This window comes from Eschrichtius robustus, chromosome 3 (genome assembly GCF_028021215.1).
Source record: "Eschrichtius robustus isolate mEscRob2 chromosome 3, mEscRob2.pri, whole genome shotgun sequence".
NCBI lineage: Eukaryota > Metazoa > Chordata > Mammalia > Artiodactyla > Eschrichtiidae > Eschrichtius > Eschrichtius robustus.
The window spans coordinates 127,819,005-127,839,104 of NC_090826.1; the positions used below are offsets into that span (position 1 = coordinate 127,819,005).

The window sequence follows — 20,100 nt, forward strand, 5'->3', positions numbered from 1 at the left end:
GAATTAGAAATGAAAAAGGAGAAGTAACCACTGACACTGCATAAATACAAAACATCATGAGAGATTACTACAAGCAACTCTATGCCAATAAAATGGACATCCTGGTAGAAATGGACAGATTCTTAGAAATGCACAAACTGCCGAGACTGAACCAGGAAGAAATAGAAAATATGAACAGACCAATCACAAGCACTGAAATTGAAACTGTGATTAAAAACCTTCCAACAAACAAAAGCCCAGGACCAGATGGCTTCACAGGTGAATTCTATCAAACATTTAGAGAAGAGCTAACACCTATCCTTCTCAAACTCTTCCAAAATATTACAGAGGGAGGAACACTCCCCAACTCATTCTACGAGGCCACCATCACCCTGATACCAAAACCAGACAAAGATGTCACAAAGAAAGAAAACTACAGGCCAATATCACTGATGAACATAGATGCAAAAATCCTCAACAAAATACTAGCAAACAGAATCCAACAGCACATTAAAAGGATCATACACCATGATCAACTGGGGTTTATCCCCGGAATGCAAGGATTCTTCAATATACGCAAATCAATCAATGTGATACACCATATAAACAAATTGAAGGAGAAAAACCATATGATCATCTCAATAGAGGCAGAGAAAGCTTTCGACAAAATTCAACACCCATTTATGATAAAAGCCCTGCAGAAAGTAGGCATAGAGGGAACTTTCCTCAACATAATAAAGGCCATATATGACAAACCCACAGCCAACATCATTCTCAATGGTGAAAAACTGAAACTACTTCCTCTAAGATCAGGAACAAGACAAGGTTGGCCACTCTCACCACTATTATTCAACATAGTTTTGGAAGTTTTAGCCACAGCAATCAGAGAAGACAAAGAAATAAAAGGAATCCAAATCGGAAAAGAAGAAGTAAAGCTGTCACTATTTGCAGATGACATGATACTATACATAGAGAATCCTAAAGATGCTACCAGAAAAATCCTAAAGATGCTACCAGAAAACTCCTAGAGCTAATCAATGAATTTGGTAAAGTAGCAGGATACAAAATTAATGCACAGAAATCTCTTGCATTTCTATACACTAATGACGAAAAATCTGAAAGTGAAATTAAGAAAGCACTCCCGTTTACCATTGCAACAAAAAGAATAAAATATCTAGGAATAAACCTACCTAAGGAGACAAAAGACCGGTATGCAGAAAATTATAGGACACTGATGAAAGAAATTAAAGATGATACAAATAGATGGAGAGATATACCATGTTTTTGGATTGGAAGAATCAACATTGTGAAAATGACTCTACTACCCAAAGCAATCTACAGATTCAATGCAATCCCTATCAAACTACCACTGGCATTTTTCACAGAACTAGAAGAAAAAATTTCACAATTTGTATGGAAACACAAAAGACCCCGAATGGCCAAAGCAATCTTGAGAACGAAAAATGGAGCTGGGGGAATCAGGCTCCCTGACTTCAGACTATATTACAAAGCTACAGTAATCAAGACAGTTTGGTACTGGCACAAAAACAGAAATATAGATCAATGGAACAGGATAGAAAGCCCAGAGATAAACCCACGCACATATGGTCACCTTATCTTTGATAAAGGAGGCAAGCATATACAGTGGAGAAAAGACAGCCTCCTCAATAAGTGGTGCTGGCAAAATTGGACAGATGCATGTAAAAGTATGAAATTAGAACACTCCCTGACACCATGCACAAAAATAAACTCAAAATGGATTAAAGACCTAAGTGTAAGGCCAGACACTATCAAACTCTTAGAGGAAAACATAGGCAGAACACTCTATGACATACATCACAGCAAGATTCTTTTTGACCCAGCTCCCAGAGAAATGGAAATAAGAACACAAATAAACAAATGGGACCTAATGAAACTTAAAAGCTTTTGCACAGCAAAGGAAACCATAAACAAGACCAAAAGACAACCATCAGAATGGGAGAAAATATTTGCAAATGAAGCATCTGACAAAGGATTAATCTCCAAATTTACAAGCAGCTCATGCAGCTCAATAACAAAAAAACGAACAACCCAATCCAAAAATGGGCAGAAGACCTAAATAGACATTTCTCCAAAGAAGATATACAGATGGCCAACAGACACATGAAAGAATGCTCATCATCATTAATCATTAGAGAAATGCAAATCAAAACTACAATGAGATATCATCTCACACCGGTCAGAATGGCCATCATCAAAAAATCTAGAAACAATAAATGCTGGAGAGGGTGTGGAGGAAGGGAACACTCTTGCACTGTTGGTGGGCATGTAAATTGATACAGGCACTATGGAGAACAGTATGGAGGTTCCTTAAAAAACTACAAATAGAACTACCATACGACCCAGCATTCCCACTACTGGGCATATACCCTGAGAAAACCATAGTTCAAAAAGAGTCATGTACCAAAATGTTCATTGCAGCTCTATTTACAATAGCCAGGACATGGAAGCAACCTAAATGTCCATCGACAGATGAATGGATAAAGAAGATGTGGCACATATATGCAATGGAATATTACTCAGCCATAAAAAGAAATGAAATGGTGGTATTTGTAGTGAGGTGGATGGAGTTAGAGTCTGTCATACAGAGTGAAGTAAGTCAGAAAGAGAAAAACAAATACAGTATGCTAACACATATATACGGAATCTAAGGAAAAAAAAAAAAAAAAGGCCATGAAGAACCTAGTGGCAAGACAGGAATAAAGACACAGACCTACTAGAGAATGGACTTGAGGATATGGGGAGGGGGTGGGGTGAGATGTGACAGGGTAAGAGAGTGTCATGGACATATATACACTACCAAATGTAAAATAGATAGGTAGAGGGAAGCAGCCGCATAGCACAGGGAGATCAGCTCGGTGCTTTGTGACCACCTAGAGGGGTGGGATGGGGAGGGTGGGAAGGAGGGAGATGCAAGAGGGAAGAGATATGGGAACATATTGTATATGTATAACTGATTCACTTTGTTATAAAGCAGAAGCTAACACATCATTGTAAGGCAATTATACTTCAATAAAGATGTTTAAAAAAAAAAGAAATAATTTAGGGACCTAAATTTCATCTACAGACTTTGAACTCAAAGCCCAAAACAATATTGAAGCTCTGTGCAAGAGAGTGATAGAATCAGATCTATACTCTGATTAAAGTGTGAACTAACAAAAAAAAAAAAAATCTTCCAACAAACAAAAGCCGAGGACCAGATGGCTTCACAGGCGAATTCTATCAAACATTTAGAGAAGAGCTAACACCTATCCTTCTCAAACTCTTCCAAAATATTGCAGAGGGAGGAACACTCCCCAACTCATTCTACGAGGCCACCATCACCCTGATACCAAAACCAGACAAAGATGTCACAAAGAAAGAAAACTACAGGCCAATATCACTGATGAACATAGATGCAAAAATCCTCAACAAAATACTAGCAAACAGAATCCAACAGCACATTAAAAGGATCATACACCATGATCAACTGGGGTTTATCCCAGGAATGCAAGGATTCTTCAATATACGCAAATCAATCAACGTGATACACCATATAAACAAATTGAAGGAGAAAAACCATATGATCATCTCAATAGAGGCAGAGAAAGCTTTCGACAAAATTCAACACCCATTTATGATAAAAGCCCTGCAGAAAGTAGGCATAGAGGGAACTTTCCTCAACATAATAAAGGCCATATATGACAAACCCACAGCCAACATTGTCCTCAATGGTGAAAAACTGAAACCATTTCCACTAAGATCAGGAACAAGACAAGTTTGCCCACTCTCACCACTATTATTCAACATCGTTTTGGAAGTGTTAGCCACAGCAATCAGAGAAGACAAAGAAATAAAAGGAATCCAAATCGGAAAAGAAGAAGTAAAGCTGTCACTGTTTGCAGATGACATGATACTATACATAGAGAATCCTAAAGATCCTACCAGAAAACTACTAGAGCTAATCAATGAATTTGGTAAAGTAGCAGGATACAAAATTAATGCACAGAAATCTCTTGCATTTCTATACACTAATGACGAAAAATCTGAAAGTGAAATTAAGAAAACACTCCCGTTTACCATTGCAACAAAAAGAATAAAATATCTAGGAATAAACCTACCTAAGGAGACAAAAGACCGGTATGCAGAAAATTATAGGACACTGATGAAAGAAATTAAAGATGATACAAATAGATGGAGAGATATACCATGTTCTTGGATTGGAAGAATCAACATTGTGAAAATGACTCTACTACCCAAAGCAATCTACAGATTCAATGCAATCCCTATCAAACTACCACTGGCATTTTTCACAGAACTAGAACAAAAAATTTCACAATTTGTATGGAGACACAAAAGACCCCGAATGGCCAAAGCAATCTTGAGAACGAAAAATGGAGCTGCAGGAATCAGGCTCCCTGACTTCAGACTATATTACAAAGCTACAGTAATCAAGACAGTTTGGTACTGGCACAAAAACAGAAATATAGATCAATGGAACAGGATAGAAAGCCCAGAGATAAACCCACGCACATATGGTCACCTTATCGTTGATAAAGGAGGCAAGCATATACAGTGCAGAAAAGACAGCCTCTTCAATAAGTGGTGCTGGGAACATTGGACAGGTACATGTAAATGTATGAAATTAGAACACTCCCTGAAACCATACACAAAAATAAACTCAAAATGGATTAAAGACCTAAGTGTAAGGCCAGACACTATCAAACTCTTAGAGGAAAACATAGGCAGAACACTCTATGACATAAATCACAGCAAGATCCTTTTTGACCCAGCCCCTAGAGAAATGGAAATAAAAACACAAATCAACAAATGGGAGCTAATGAAACTTAAAAGCTTTTGCACAGCAAAGGAAACCATAAACAAGACCAAAAGACAACCATCAGAATGGGAGAAAATATTTGCAAATGAAGCAACTGACAAAGGTTTAATCTCCAAAATATATAAACAACTCATGTAGCTCAGTAGTAAAAAAACAAACAACCCAATCCAAAAATGGGCAGAAGACCTAAACAGACATTTCTCCAAAGAAGATATACAGATGGCCAACAGACACATGAAAGAATGCTCAACATCACTAATCATTAGAGAAATGCAAATCAAAACTACAATGAGATATCATCTCACACCGGTCAGAATGGCCATCATCAAAAAATCTAGAAACAATAAATGCTGGAGAGGGTGTGGAGAAAAGGGAACACTCTTGCACTGTTGGTGGGAATGTAAATTGATACAGCCACTATGGAGAACAGTATGGAGGTTCCTTAAAAAACTACAAATAGAACTACCATATGATCCAGCAATCCCACTACTGGGCATATACTAAGAAAACCATAATTCAAAAAGAGTCATGTACCAAAATGCTCATTGAAGCTCAATTTACAATAGCTAGGACATGGAAGCAACCTAAATGTCCATCATCGGATGAATGGATAAAGAAGATGTGGCACATATATGCAATGGAATATTACCCAGCCATAAAAAGAAATGAAATGGAGGTATTTGTAGTGAGGTGGATGGAGTTAGAGTCTGTCATACAGAGTGAAGTAAGTCAGAAAGAGAAAAACAAATACAGTATGCTAACACATATATATGGAATCTAAGGGAAAAAAAAAAAAAGGTCATGAAGAACCTAGTGTCAAGACGGGAATAAAGACACAGACCTACTAGAGAATCGACTTGAGGATATGGGGAGGGGGAAGGGTAAGATGTGACAAAGTGAGAGAGTGGCATGGACATATATACACTACCAAACGTAAAATAGATAGCTAGTGGGAAGCAACCGCATAGCACAGGGAGATCAGCTCTGTGCTTTGTGACCACCTAGAGGGGTGGGATAGGGAGGGTGGGAGGGAGGGAGATGCAAGAGGGAAGAGATATGGGAACATATGTATATGTATAACTGATTCACTTTGTTATAAAGCAGAAACTAACACACCATTGTAAAGCAATTATACTCCAATAAAGATGTTAAAAAAATAAATAAATAAACTCAAATTGGATTAAAGCCTTAAATGTAAGACCTGAAGCTGTAAAACTCCTAGAAGAAAACATAGGCAGTATGCTCTCTGACATCAGCCTTAGCAATAATTTTTTGGATATGTCTCCTCAGGCAAGGGAAACAAAAGTAAAACAAACAAATTGGACTACATCAAACTAAAAAGCTTTTACACAGCAAAGGAAGCTAGCTATCAACAAAATGAAAAAGCAGCCTACAGAATGAGAGAATATATTTGCATATGATATATCCAATAAGGGGTTAATATCCAAAATACACAAAGAACTCACACAACTCAATATCGAAAAATCAAACAACTCAATTAAAAAATGGGCAGAGGATCTGAATAGAAATTTTTCCAACGAAGACGTACAGATGGCTAACAGACACATGAAAATGCTCAACATCACTAATCATCAGGCAAATGCAAATCAATACTACACTGAGATACAATCTCACATCTGTCAGAATGGCTATTATCAAAAAGACGAGATAAATGCTGGCAAATGTGGAGAAAAGGGAACACTTGGTGTACTGTTGACAGGACTATATACTGGTCCAGCCACTCTGGAAAACAGTATGGTGGTTCCTCAAAAAGTTAAAAATAGAACTACCATACGACTCAGCAATCCTACTTCTGGGTATATATCCAAAGGAAATAAAATCACGATCTCAAAGAGATATCTGCACTCCCATGTTCACTCCAGCATTATTCATAATAGTTAAGATGTGGAAGCAACCTAAGTGTCTATACATGGATGAATGGATAAAGTAGATGTGATATATATATTTATATAAAATATTATATAAAAATATAACGTATATTACTTATATATTATATATAATATATATAAAATAGAATATTACTTGTTTATTAAAAAGGGCGATATTCTGACATTTGCCACAACAAAGATGGATCTTGAGGGCATTATGCTGAATGAAATAAGTCAGACGGAGGAAGACAAATGCTGTATGTTCTCACTTATATGCTTATATGTGGAATCTAAAAACGCTGAACTCACAGAAACGAGGAGTAGATTGATGGTTACCAGACGCTGGGTTGTGGGGGAAATGGGGAGATGGTGGTCAAAGAGTACAAACTTTCAGTTATAAGATGAGTAAGTTCCAGGATCTAATATACAGCGTGGTGACTACAGGTAAAAATACTGTACTGTATACTTGAATGGTGCTATGACAGATCTTAAATGTTCTCACCATAAAAACAACAACAACAACAAAATGGTAATTATGTGAGGAGAAGGATTTGTTAAGTAATCTTATTGTGGTAAACATTCTGCAACATATACTTGTATCAAACCATTACACTGTATACCTTAAACTTACACAGTGTTATATGTCAATTATATCTCAATAAAGCCGGGGGAAAAAATCAATAGTCAGCTACAAAGCAGGAATTGAATGCACACTTAGAAGTCCCACATCATTCTTACTAACAACATAAGATTTTGCATCTTATCAATGACTGAAAAACCATACTATCGAACTGTTAAATCTCTCACAAACCCCAGAAAGAGGAGACTATTTTTTATTAAAGAGAAATATTTTGAAAAATTTTACATCTATTTCCTAGGAAAGCAACAAAATTGTCACCATATAAGATACATATAGCAGGGTTTGAGAGACAAGATTCTTATTATTGAAAAGGCCATACATTGGATTAAAAAATCCTTTCTGATTAATACAATTTCAAGAATGTAATTTATACATTTAAGAGCTGAATGGGGCCTTTTGGTAGAAAGATAGTGCAGTGAAATTTAAAACATCATTATCAATGCTAAAGACAGAAGATTCTGTAGTACATTAAAATTCATAGAACTTTCAATTAGTCTGGTATTAGCTTTATTTATCTGACAAAAATAGAACAAGCTGAATGTATAGTAAGAACTTTGTTGCGTTCTCATTGCTTAGGTATTCATACCTCGTAAGAGCTGTTCCTGTTTTACCACAAGCCCCTGGTATTTTTTAAAGGTTTTTTCATAATCTTTTTTCAAGGTTTGGTTTTCAGGGTCTTCATCAAGTAAACAAGTTAAGGATCATCCATATTCACTGAAGCAAAGAAAACCTAATGAAAAATACTATGAAGAACAGTGCTAATAAATTTTATGTGCAATTTTATCCAGTTATTTTCTGTAACCAATAGTTTAATTAAAATATTATTCCCTGCACAATTGTGTTATAACAGATCTTCTTAACCAAGTGCTCGAGGATGTGCTTGCAGACCTTGGGTGAACACATGTTTAGGCTTCACCAAGTACCTGAATCCTCAGAAATTGTATGTAAATATTTTATGTATGTGCACAAGTCTCTAACTTTCACCAGATTAAAAAATAGGTCCATGAATCAAAAAGGTTACAGCCTTAAAGAATGATTTAGTTAATAAGAATAGTGAATTCCACTTCGGACAGATGTCTAGTATATTGAAAGGACGTTGATTATATCTAAAGCTTTTTAGCACCCTCTTCAGACTACATACAAAAAGAGAAATATCCCAAAGTTAGAGAAAAACAAAATTTAAAAATTATATCTTATAGCCCCAAATAGTCCCTTGGACACCTGCAGAAATAACCAATTACTTCAGTATGAATTCAGGATCCCCAAGCACTCAAAAACATCCCCCTTGTGGAATGCTACTTGCATCACAACACAAGGAAACTTAAGACTTAATAAAATAGTAATATCTTAGGAGAAATGGCCAAAATTCTGATAGGTCATTTTTATATTCCTTCAATTATTGTAATCCACTGATTCTGAGACACATTTTTTGCACATCTTAACATCTCCAGAATTTGAATATGTCTTATAATCCATGATATGTCATAGTTTTAATTGGAAGCATCTTTTTCCTTTCGCAGTGGTTCATAAATAATGGTGTATCTTACATTCAGTGGTGTCTAATATTTATAGGAATATGATATATCCTAAAAGATCAGTTCTTGTCACCAAGCAATCACAAAGTATAAATTAATGATTGCTAAAAGTCCCATTAGTGGTTCCTCTGTATCCCCCCTGCCTTAGTTTCAATGAATTTTAGGTACATTCAGGAAACTTGGGACTCAAGAAATGACCTGAAGTCTCCAGGATTATTGAGTTTTCCATATGGTTTAAGTCAACACCAATCTAGATGTCAGAAGCTTAAAGCACATAGAGAAAATTGTCTAAACCTATAAAGATCCTAATTAAGAAAAGTCAAATCTGTGTGTGTGTGTGAGGGTGTATTTTTATAGTGCCTTGGGTATTCCACGAAGGGGAGGTAAAAAACATGAGATATTGGGCACAACAGAAATAATATCTTTACTTTTTAAAAGAGATCAATAAATATTGGGTTCAAAGGAAAGTTACCAATATGACTTGTCATCTGCAAAACATGTTATATTAGACAGATATGAATAAGCCAGGGCCTTCAATTTAGAATTAAAGTTGTGGAAGAAATATGACAAATATCTTCATATATAAGAAATGTGATATTGAAGAAAATATCCTTATTCTATATTGCTTCAGTATGCAAGATTAAAATCAAGGGATAGAAGTTATTGGGAAGTAGACTTTAGTACACTAAGCAAAAAACCATTATAATAAATAGAACGTCAAAACACAGAATGAGCTAAATCAATAAGCAGTGACAAGATAAAGAGACTAAATAATCGATTTGTAAGGGAAGTTGCAGAAAAGATTCTTGTATTGAAAGGTTAAAATTGATTCTTTTTAAGGTTCCTTTCACAGGTTCTACGCTTCTGCAGGCATCTCAAATTTGTATGTAAGTCCAAAAATACTTTTTTTAATAATTAGAAAAATAGAATTTAAAACTATGTTCTTCACCAAATTCACACTCATTCCAATCAAAGTCACCTTATTACACAGAGAAAACTACATAAGCAACAGTGGTGAGCCAGACTTCAGCTAACTAAAGGATCTTAAGGGACAAAATAGCACAGTCACTTAGAGACTCACCAATTCAGTTATCCAGGACCACTATTATCTATTCCCTCTAGCTTATCACCTAATCAAAGTTGTAAAAAGATTAAAAAGTATATGTAAAACTATATTCATTCTGATAATTTCAATCTTCATCTTAACCTTCAGCACACTTTTGCATTTTTTCAAGTAATGTGAATGACAAACAAAACAAAATCCTCTCCATCCAAAGCTCACAGCAATAGGCAACAGTGGGGTGAAATGCCGCTTCAAAGGATATCAGTTTTCTTCTTCTTAGAAAGTTCTTCTTGCCAAAGCTCATGTCTTTTTAATTCATGATCAATGATATTCATACACAGAGCTCCAATTTTATAGTGAGTGATAAGTCCATGAAACTGAGAAAAGCTTTAAAGAAGAGTTTTTAGTATGTATTTAAAGGAATACATTTTGTGGCTTCAGGAAATCTGTTTTGGATAAACACTGGTACAAACAATGTAAAATAGACTTGATATACATATTTCAATAAATGAATATGCCCACAGTATACCAGGAAGACTTGAAATTGTGACATTACTTTAAATATATTTTAACACACAACACTTACCTGAAACGAAATTATTTTTAAGTTAGAAATTACACAGAACACATTTTTTTTGTAATTAACCACCATTTTAACTATTCAGATACCCTCAAAATAGAATTTCAGACTACCACCTAACAAAACTAATAATATAACAGTACTATTATTGAATAAAACTGATACCAGGAAATAAACTAGTGAAGTATTAGCAATTAGGTTTTATATATGTTTCCTAGACAATTTATTCATCCAAGTATTTATTCAGTAAATATTTATTTGCTAATGCTGGCACATTTTTAGAACAGAGGTAAGAAATTCCCTAGAATTTCTGAAAAGTAAGAAACTTTTCACAATGTCTCAATAAGCATCCTTCTAAAGAATATATGTGTATAAATAAAATACATGAATACATAACAGGTATGTGTTTGCAAACATATACTGTGTATACACACACACACACACACACACACACACACACACACACACACACACAGTTGACCCTTGAACAATGCAAGGGATAGGGGTGCCAACCCTCTGTGTCGTCAAAAATGTATAACTTATAGTGGGTCCTCCATATCTGCAGTTCTGCATCCACAGTTTCAACTGGGGGACCATGTAGTATGGTAGTACATACTTAGTGGAAAAAAATCTATGTATAAGTGGACTCACGCAGTTCAAACCCATGTTGTTCAAGGATCAACTGTATATAAAACAGTAACATTTACTGGCACTTACTCTGGGTCAGGCTTTTTTCTAATACCTTCCTGAAGAGGATGCTCCTATTACTATCCACAATTACAGATGAGGAAACTGAGCACAGAAAGGTTAAGTAATGTAGCCAAGATCACACGGCTAATAAACAGCAGGACTTGGATTCAAAGCCAGAGAGTCTATTTCCAGAGCCCATAACTCTTAAACTCTAAACCATTATATTATCCTACTGTACATGTATATGCATTGGTGAGTGTAGACTGAAAGAAAGAGAGAACAACAAAGAGGACAGAGAATCGGAAATAGAAGTTTAGAGGCAGAGCGTTGTTAGATACATAAGAAGACTGAGAAAACTAGTGATCTACTATCTAAACCAATGACACAGACAGACAGAAATAGATATAGATCAGTACTTTTATTTCCTAATTTTTACACTTACCTGGAAAAGCAAAAAAAGATGTATATTATGTTTGTAGCTAACTCAACACTTTGCTTCCAGTCTTCTCTGAGGACTCTTGCTAATGCACCAAGGGCAGTTTCTAAAGAAAAAGGGGATGTACAAAAATGATCACTCACTTTGCCTCTGATATAAAGGGTAATTGGTTTTAAATGTCTACTATCAATAAATAACAAAGCTAAGATAGAACTGGGACAAAAAGTAGGATGCTTCTTTCCAACACAGAAAGCTATTTTTAAAACTGAAATACTAAAACTCACAACATGCAGCTTTAAGTCTAACTGTAAATAGAAAAATAAAATATGATCTAAATAAAGTAACATAGTAAGTATACTATGGGTGACAATAAAATAATAAAACGAACCATTTATTTCTTAATTTTCATTTCCACTTGCTACTGCAGTGCCAGTTTTTTTTTAACATCTGATTTAATGTGTTCATGAATAAGTGAAAAACTAGATTAAGTCTAAAAAAATAATGAGCAGTTTAAAGCAGGCTACCACTGACTTCACTAAAGCAAATTAATAATCAAATAAAACTTATACACAAAAAAATAAGTCTAATATTTTAATGTCATGTTAAATTGATGCCAACAGACATAAATAGAGCAAAAAGTTTTTCACAAAACTAGCTTTAGGGTAGATTGATAAACATCCCTGTTACACCTTTTTCCTGAAAAAGGTAATGAATTGATTAATGAGAATTACTATACATTAAGTAAACATAAAGTAATGAGACTAGTTTCAAATTAGTACTGTTACATGGCTGACTAAATCTTAAAATCATTAAAAATTGAAATATCTGTGTATTACATAGTGATCACAATGCAACTTTCTATAACAGGCATTGAGGATCTATTGTACTTCGTGGACTGCATTGTAAGTATTTATTATGGTAATGAAAGTATTTAGTTTATTTGAGCTTTCTGGCCATTCAGATTATGAAACAACAAGAATTCAGTATATTACTAATCCACTTAGTGAGGAATTTTTTATACAAACTGAAAAACACCCTATAATAGCATTTCACAGTATTATTCATATTCATAATACAGAGCACTGGTATAATACAGGTTTTGAACAAAATTATTCTGAAGTCAAATAAATAGGTAATATGCAAAAGCTCTAAAAAAGTCCTACTTAATAAAGAATCTGGTTTAGCTTTGCTTAATCCAGTATTTCCAAAGGCATTCATCCTTATAATCCAGAGGATACAGCATTTCTTAGAATATACTTTGGAAAATGATGTACTACAATGTCACAAATTTAGCATTTTTCTTCTTTACTAAAGAACAGAAAAATGTCTCAATAAAAATACAGCTATAGGAATTATACACAGGTTATGAAGAAATAAACCAAAAGAAAATTACAAAGTTTACAACAGATCAAAATATAACCTAAAATTAATTTATAATTTGAGTGCAATCATAATTAAAATTCTGTTAAGATTTTCTTAGAGAATATAATAAAGTGATCTCAAAACAATATATAAGAAAATGTACAAAGACCAGCAACACCACTTTAAAAAAAAGAACTCAACAAATTGGAACATTTCTCCTACATACTCTAAAACTCTAGTCAAAGTACAAAACAAAACAACAACAGTATGATATTGGTATGGAAGTTATCAAACAGATCAATGGAAAAGAAAAGAAAGCATCAAAACATATCTATGAATATATGAGAACAGTATCTGGCACAGAATAAGCTTTCAAGAAGTATCAATTGAATAAAAAAATGGCCAGCATATAGTAGAAAAGCCATTTCAAATCTCTGGGAAAAGAAGGAGTATTCAATAACTAAGCTGGGGAGAGACCTTCAAGATGGCAGAAGAGTAAGACGAGGAGACCACCTTCCTCCCCACAAATACATCAGAAATACACCTACATGTGGAACAACTCCTACAGAACACCTACAACGCTGGCAGAAGACCTCAGACCTCCCAAAAGTCATGAAACTCCCCACATGCCTGGGTAGGGGAAAAGAAAAAAGAAAAAACAGAGACAAAAGAATAGGGACAGGACCTGCACCAGTGGGAGGGAGCTGTGAAGGAGGAAAGGTTTCCACACACTAGGAAGCCCCTTCGCGGGCGGAGACCGCGGGTGGTGGAAGGGAACCTTCAGACCCACGGAGGAGAGTGCAGCAACAGGGGTGCAGAGGGCAAAGCGGAGAGATTCCCTCACAGAGGAGCGGTGCCGGCCAGCACTCAGCAGCCCGAGAGACTTCTCTGCTCACCCGCTGGGACAGATGGGGGCTGGGAGCTGAGGCTCGGGCTTCTGAGGTCAGATCCCAGGGAGAGGGCTGGGGTTGGCTGCGTGAACACAGCCTGAAGGGGGCTAGTGCGCCACAGCTAGCCGGGAGGGAGTCCGGGAAAAAGTCTGGACCTGCCTAAGTGGCAAGAGACCATTGTTTAGCGGTGCACGAGGAGAGGGGATTCAGAGCACTGCCTAAACCGTCTCCAGAGATGGGCACGAGCCGTGGCTATCAGCGTGGACACCAGAGACGGGCATAAAATGCTAAGGCTGCTGCTACAGCCACCAAGAAGCCTGTGTGCAAGCACAGGTCACTATCCACACCTCCCCTCCTGGGAGACTGTGCAGCCCTCCACTGCTTGGGTCCCGTGATCCAGGGACAACTTCCCCGGGAGAACACACGGCGCGCCTCAAGCTGGTGCAACGTCCTGCCGGCCTCTGCCGCCCGCAGGCTCAACCCGCATTCTGTACCCCTCCCTCCCCCTGGCCTGAGTGAGCCAGAGCCCCCTAATCAGCTGCTACTTTAACCCCGTCCTGTCTGAGCAAAGAACAGATGCCCTCAGGAGACCTACACGCAAATCCAAAGCTGAACCCCAGGTGCTGTGCGAACAAAGAAGAGAAAGGGAAATCTCTCCCAGCAACCTCAGGAGCAGCAGGTTAAATCTCCACAATCAACTTGATGTACCTGCATCTGTGGAATACCTGAATAGACAACGAATCATCCCAAAATTGAGGCGGTGGACTTTGGGAGCAACGATATAAATTTTTTTTCCTCTTTCTCTTTTTGTGAGTGTGTACGTGTATGCTTCTTTGTGTGATTTTGTCTGTAGAGCTTTGCTTTTACCATTTGTCCTAGGGTTCTGTCTGTCCATTTTTTTTTTTTTTAGTATAATTTTTAGCGCTTGTTATCATTGGTAGATTTGTGTTTTGGTTTGGCTGCTCTCTTCTTTCTTTCCTTTTTATTTTCTTTTTATTACTTTTAAATTTTTTTATTTTTAATAATTATTTTTTATTTTAATAACTTTATTTTCTTTCTTTCTTTCTCTTTTCTCCCTTTTCTTCTGAGCTGTGTGGCTGACAGGGTCTCAGTGCTCCAGCCGGGTGTCAGGCCTGTGACACTGAGGTGGAAGAGCCGAGTTCAGGACACTGGACCACCAGAGAACTCCCGGTTCCACATAATATCAAATGGCAAAAGCTCTCCCAGAGATCTCCATCTCAACACTAAGACCCAGCTCCACTCAATGACCAGCAAGCTACAGTGCTGGACACCCTATGCCAAACAACTAGCAAGACAGGAACACAACCCCACCCATTAGCAGTGAGGCTGCCTAAAATCATAATAAGGTCACAGACACCCCAAAACACACCACCGGACACAGTCCTGCCCACCAGAAAGACGAGATCCAGCCTCATCCACCAGAACACAGGCACTAGTCCCCTCCACCAGGAAGCCTACACAACTCACTGAACCAAGCTTAGCCACTGGGGGCGGACACCAAAAACAACGGGAACTACAAACCTGCAGCCTGTGAAAAGGAGATCCCAAACACAGTGAGTTAAGAAAAATGAGAAGACAGAGAAACACACAGTAGATGGAGCAAGTTAAAAACCCACCAGACCAAACAAATAAAGAGGAAATAGGCAGTCTACCTGAAAAAGAACTCACAGTAATGATAGTAAAGATGATCCAAAATCTTGGAAATAGAATGGAGAAAATACAAGAAACGTTTAACAAGGACCTAGAAGAACTAAAGAGCAAACAAACAATAATGAACAACACAATAAATGAAATTAAAAATTCTCTAGAAGGAATCAATACCAGAATAACTGAGGTAGAAGAACGGATAAGTGACCTGGAAGATAAGATAGTGGAAATAACTATTGCAGAGGAGAATAAAGAAAAAGAATGAAAATAATTGAGGACAGTCTCAGAGACCTCTGGGACAACATTAAACACACCCAACATTCGAATTATAGGGGTCCCAGAAGAAGAAGAGAAAAAGAAAGGTTCTGAGAAAATATTTGAATAAATCAGAATTGAAAACTTCCCAAGTATGGGAAAGGAAATAGTTAATCAAGTCCAGGAAGCACAGAGAGTCCCATACAGGATAAACCCAAGGAGAAACACGCCAAGACACATATTAATCAAACTATCAAAAATGAAATACAAAGAAAAAATATTAAAAGCAGCAAGGGAAAAACAACAAATAACACACAAGGGAATCCCCGTAAGGTTAACAGATGATCTTTCAGCAGAAACTCTGCAAGCCAGAAGGGAGTGGCAGGACATATTTAAAGCGATGAAAGGGAAAAACCTACACCCAAGATTACTCTACCCAGCAAGGATCTCATTCAGATTCGACAGAGAAATTAATATCTTTACAGACAAGTGAAAGCTAAGAGAATTCAGCACCACAAAGCCAGCTATAGAAAAAATGCTAAGGAAACTTCTCTAGGTGGGAAACACAAGAAAAAGACTCACAAAACAAACCCAAAACAATTAAGAAAATGGTCATAGGAACACACATATTGATAATTACCTTAAATGTAAATGGATTAAATGCTCCAGCCAAAAGACGTAGACTGGCTGAATGGATACAAAAACAAGACCCATATATATGCTGTCTAAAAGAGACCCACATCAGACCAAGGGACACATACAGACTGAAAGTGAGGGGATGGAAAAATATATTCCATGCAAATGGAAATCAAAAGAAAGCTGGAGCAGCACTTCTCATAACAGACAAAATAGACTTTAAAATAAAGACTATTACAAGAGACAAAGAAGGACACTACATAATGATCAAGGGATCAATCCAAGAAGAAGATATAACAATTGTAAATATTTATGCACCCAACACAGGAGCACCTCAATACATAAGGCAAATGTTAACAGCCATAAAAGGGGAAATCAACAGGAACACAATCATAGTAGAGGACTTCACACTGCACTTTCACCAATGGACAGATCATCCAAAATGAAAATAAATAAGGAAACACAAGCTTTAAATGATACATTAAACAAGATGGACTTAATTGATATTTATAGGACATTCCACCCAAAACACAACAGAATACACTTACTTCTCAAGTGCACACACAGAACATTCTCCAGGATAGATCATATCTTGGGTCACAAATCAAGCCTTGGTAAACTTAAGAAAACTGAAATCATATCAAGTATCTTTTCCAACCACAATGCTATAAGACTCAATGCTATAAGATATCAATTACAGGAAAAAATCTGTAAAAAATAAAAACACATGGAGGCTAAACAATACACTACTTAATGACCAAGAGATCACAGAAGAAATCAAAGAGGAAATCAAAAATACCTAGAAACAAATGACAATGAAAACACGATGGCCCAAAACCTAAGGGATGCAGCAAAAGAAGTTCTAAAAGAGAAGTTTATAGCAAAGAAGCCTACCTAAAGAAACAAGAAACATCTCAAATAAACAACCTAACCTTACACCTAAAGCAATTAGAGAAAGAAGAACAAAAAAAAAAAAAAACCCAAAGTTAGCAGAAGGAAAGAAATCATAAAGATCAGATCAGAAATACAGGAAAAAGAAATGAAGGAAACAATAGCAAAGATCAATAAAAATAAAAGCTGTTTCTTTGAGAAGATAAACAAAATTGATAAACCAATAGCCAGACTCATCAAGAAAAAAAGGGAGAAGACTCAAATCAATAGAATTAGGAATGAAAAAGGAGAACAACTGACAGTGCAGAAATACAAAGGATCATGAGAGATTACTTCAAGCAACTATATGCCAATAAAATGGACAACCTGGAAGAAATGGACAAATTCTTAGAAAAGCACAACCTTCCGAGACTGAACCAGGAAGAAATAGAAAATATAAACAGACCAATCACAAGCACTGAAATTGAGACTGTGTTTAAAAATCTTCCAACAAACAAAAGCCCAGGACCAGAGGGCTTCACAGGAGAATTCTATCAAACATTTAGAGAAGAGCTAACACCTATCCTCCTCAAACTCTTCCAAAATATAGCAGAGGGAGGAACACTCCCAAGCTCATTCTATGAGGCCACCATCACCCAGATACCAAAACCAGACAAAGATGTCACAAAGAAAGAAAACTACAGGCCAATATCACTGATGAAAATAGATGCAAAAGTCCTCAACAAACTACTAGCAAACAGAATCCAACAGGACATTAAAAGGATCATACATGATGATCAAGTGGGGTTTATCCCAGGAATGCAAGGATTCTTTCATATACGCAAATCAATCGATGTGATACACCATATTAACAAATTGAAGGAGAAAAACCATGTGATCATCTCAATAGATGCAGAAAAAGCTTTCGACAAAATTCAACACCCATTTATGATAAATAACCCTAGAGAAAGTAGGTATAGAGGGAACAAACCTCAACATAGTAAAGGCCATATATGACAAACCCACAGCCAACATCGTTCTCAATGGTGAAAGACTGAAACCATTTCCTCTAAACTCACGAACAAGACAAGGATGCCCACTCTCAGCACTATTATTCAACATAGTTTTGGCAGTTTTACCCAGAGCAATCAGAGAAGAAAAAGAAATAAAAGGAATCCAAATCGGAAAAGAAGAAGTAAAGCTGTCACTGTTTGCTGATGACATACTATACATAGATAATCCTAAAGATGCTATCAGACAACTACTAGAGCTAATCAATGAATTTGGTAAAGTAGCAGGATACAAAATTAATACACAGAAATGTCTTCCATTCCTATACTCTAAGGATGAAAAATCTGAAAGAGAAATGAAGGAAACACTCCCATTTACCACTGCAACAAAAAGAATAAAATACCTAGGAATAAACCTACCTAAGAAGACAAAAGACCTGTATGCAGAAAACTATAAGACACTGATGAAAGAAATTAAAGATGATACAAACAGATGGAGAGATATACCATGTTCTTGGATTGGAAGAATCAACACTGTGAAAATGACTAAACTACCCAAAGCAATCTACACATTCAACGCAATCCCTATCAAACTACCAATGGCATTTTTCACAAAACTAGAACAAAAAAATTCACAATTTGTATGGAAACACAAAAGACCCCGAATAGCCAAAGCAATCTTGAGAAAGAAAAACAGAGTTGGAGGAATCAGGCTCCTGGACTTCAGACTATACTACGAAGCTACAGTAATCAAGGCAGTATGGTACTGGCCCCAAAACAGAAATACAGATCAATGGAACAGGATAGAAAGCCCAGAGATAAACCCATGCACATATGGTCACCTTATTTTTGATAAAGGAGGCAAGAATATACAATGGAGAAAAGACAGCCTCTTCAATAAGTGATGCTGGGAAAACTGGACAGCTACATGTAAAAGAATGAAATTAGAACACTCCCTAACACCATACACAAAACTAAACTCAAAATGGATTAAAGACCTAAATGCAAGGCCAGATACCATAAAAATCTTAGAGGAAAATATAGGCAGAACACTCTATGACATAAATCACAGCAAGATCCTTCTTGACCCATCTCCTAGAGAAATGGAAATAAAAAGAAAAATAAACAAATGGGACCTAATTAAACTTAAAAGCTTTTGCACAGCAAAGGAAACCATAAACAAGATGAAAAGACAACCCTCAGAATGGGAGAAAATATTTGCAAATGAAGCAACTGACAAAGGATTAAACTCTGAAATTTACAAGCAGCTCATGCAGCTCAATATCAAAAAAAAAACAAACAACCCAATCCAAAAATGGGCAGAAGACCTAAATAGACATTTCTCCAAAGAAGATATACAGATTCCCAACAAACACATGAAAGAATGCTCAACATCACTAATCATTAGAGAAATGCAAATCAAAAGTACAATGAGGTATCACCTCACACCAGTCAGAATGGCCATCATCAAAAAATCTACAAACAATAAATGCTGGAGAGGGTGTGGAGAAAAGGGAACACTCTTGCACTTTTGGTGGGAATGTAAACTGATATAGCCACTATGGAGAACAGTATGGAGGTTCCTTAAAAAACTAAAAATAGAACTACCATACAACCCAGCAATCCCACTACTGGGCATATACCCTGAGAAAACCGTAATTCAAAAAGAGTCATGTACCACAATGTTCATTGCAGCTCTATTTACAATAGCCAGGACATGGAAGCAACCTAAGTGTCCA

At 36.5% G+C, this 20,100-nt stretch overlaps 1 protein-coding gene across 2 annotated transcripts in view; it reads right to left on the reverse strand.

Annotated features, from left to right (window-relative positions):
- KIFAP3 (kinesin associated protein 3) overlaps positions 1–20,100 on the reverse strand; it is a 167,503-nt gene that overhangs the window by 119,759 nt on the left and 27,644 nt on the right. For both annotated transcript variants that reach the window (XM_068541225.1, XM_068541224.1), the window contains exons 6-8: positions 11,677–11,776; positions 10,227–10,351; positions 7,953–8,051 (exon numbers count right to left, since the gene is read on the reverse strand). In XM_068541225.1, the coding sequence (XP_068397326.1) occupies positions 7,953–8,051; positions 10,227–10,351; positions 11,677–11,776 (324 nt within the window). The remainder of the gene's footprint in view (positions 1–7,952; positions 8,052–10,226; positions 10,352–11,676; positions 11,777–20,100) is intronic.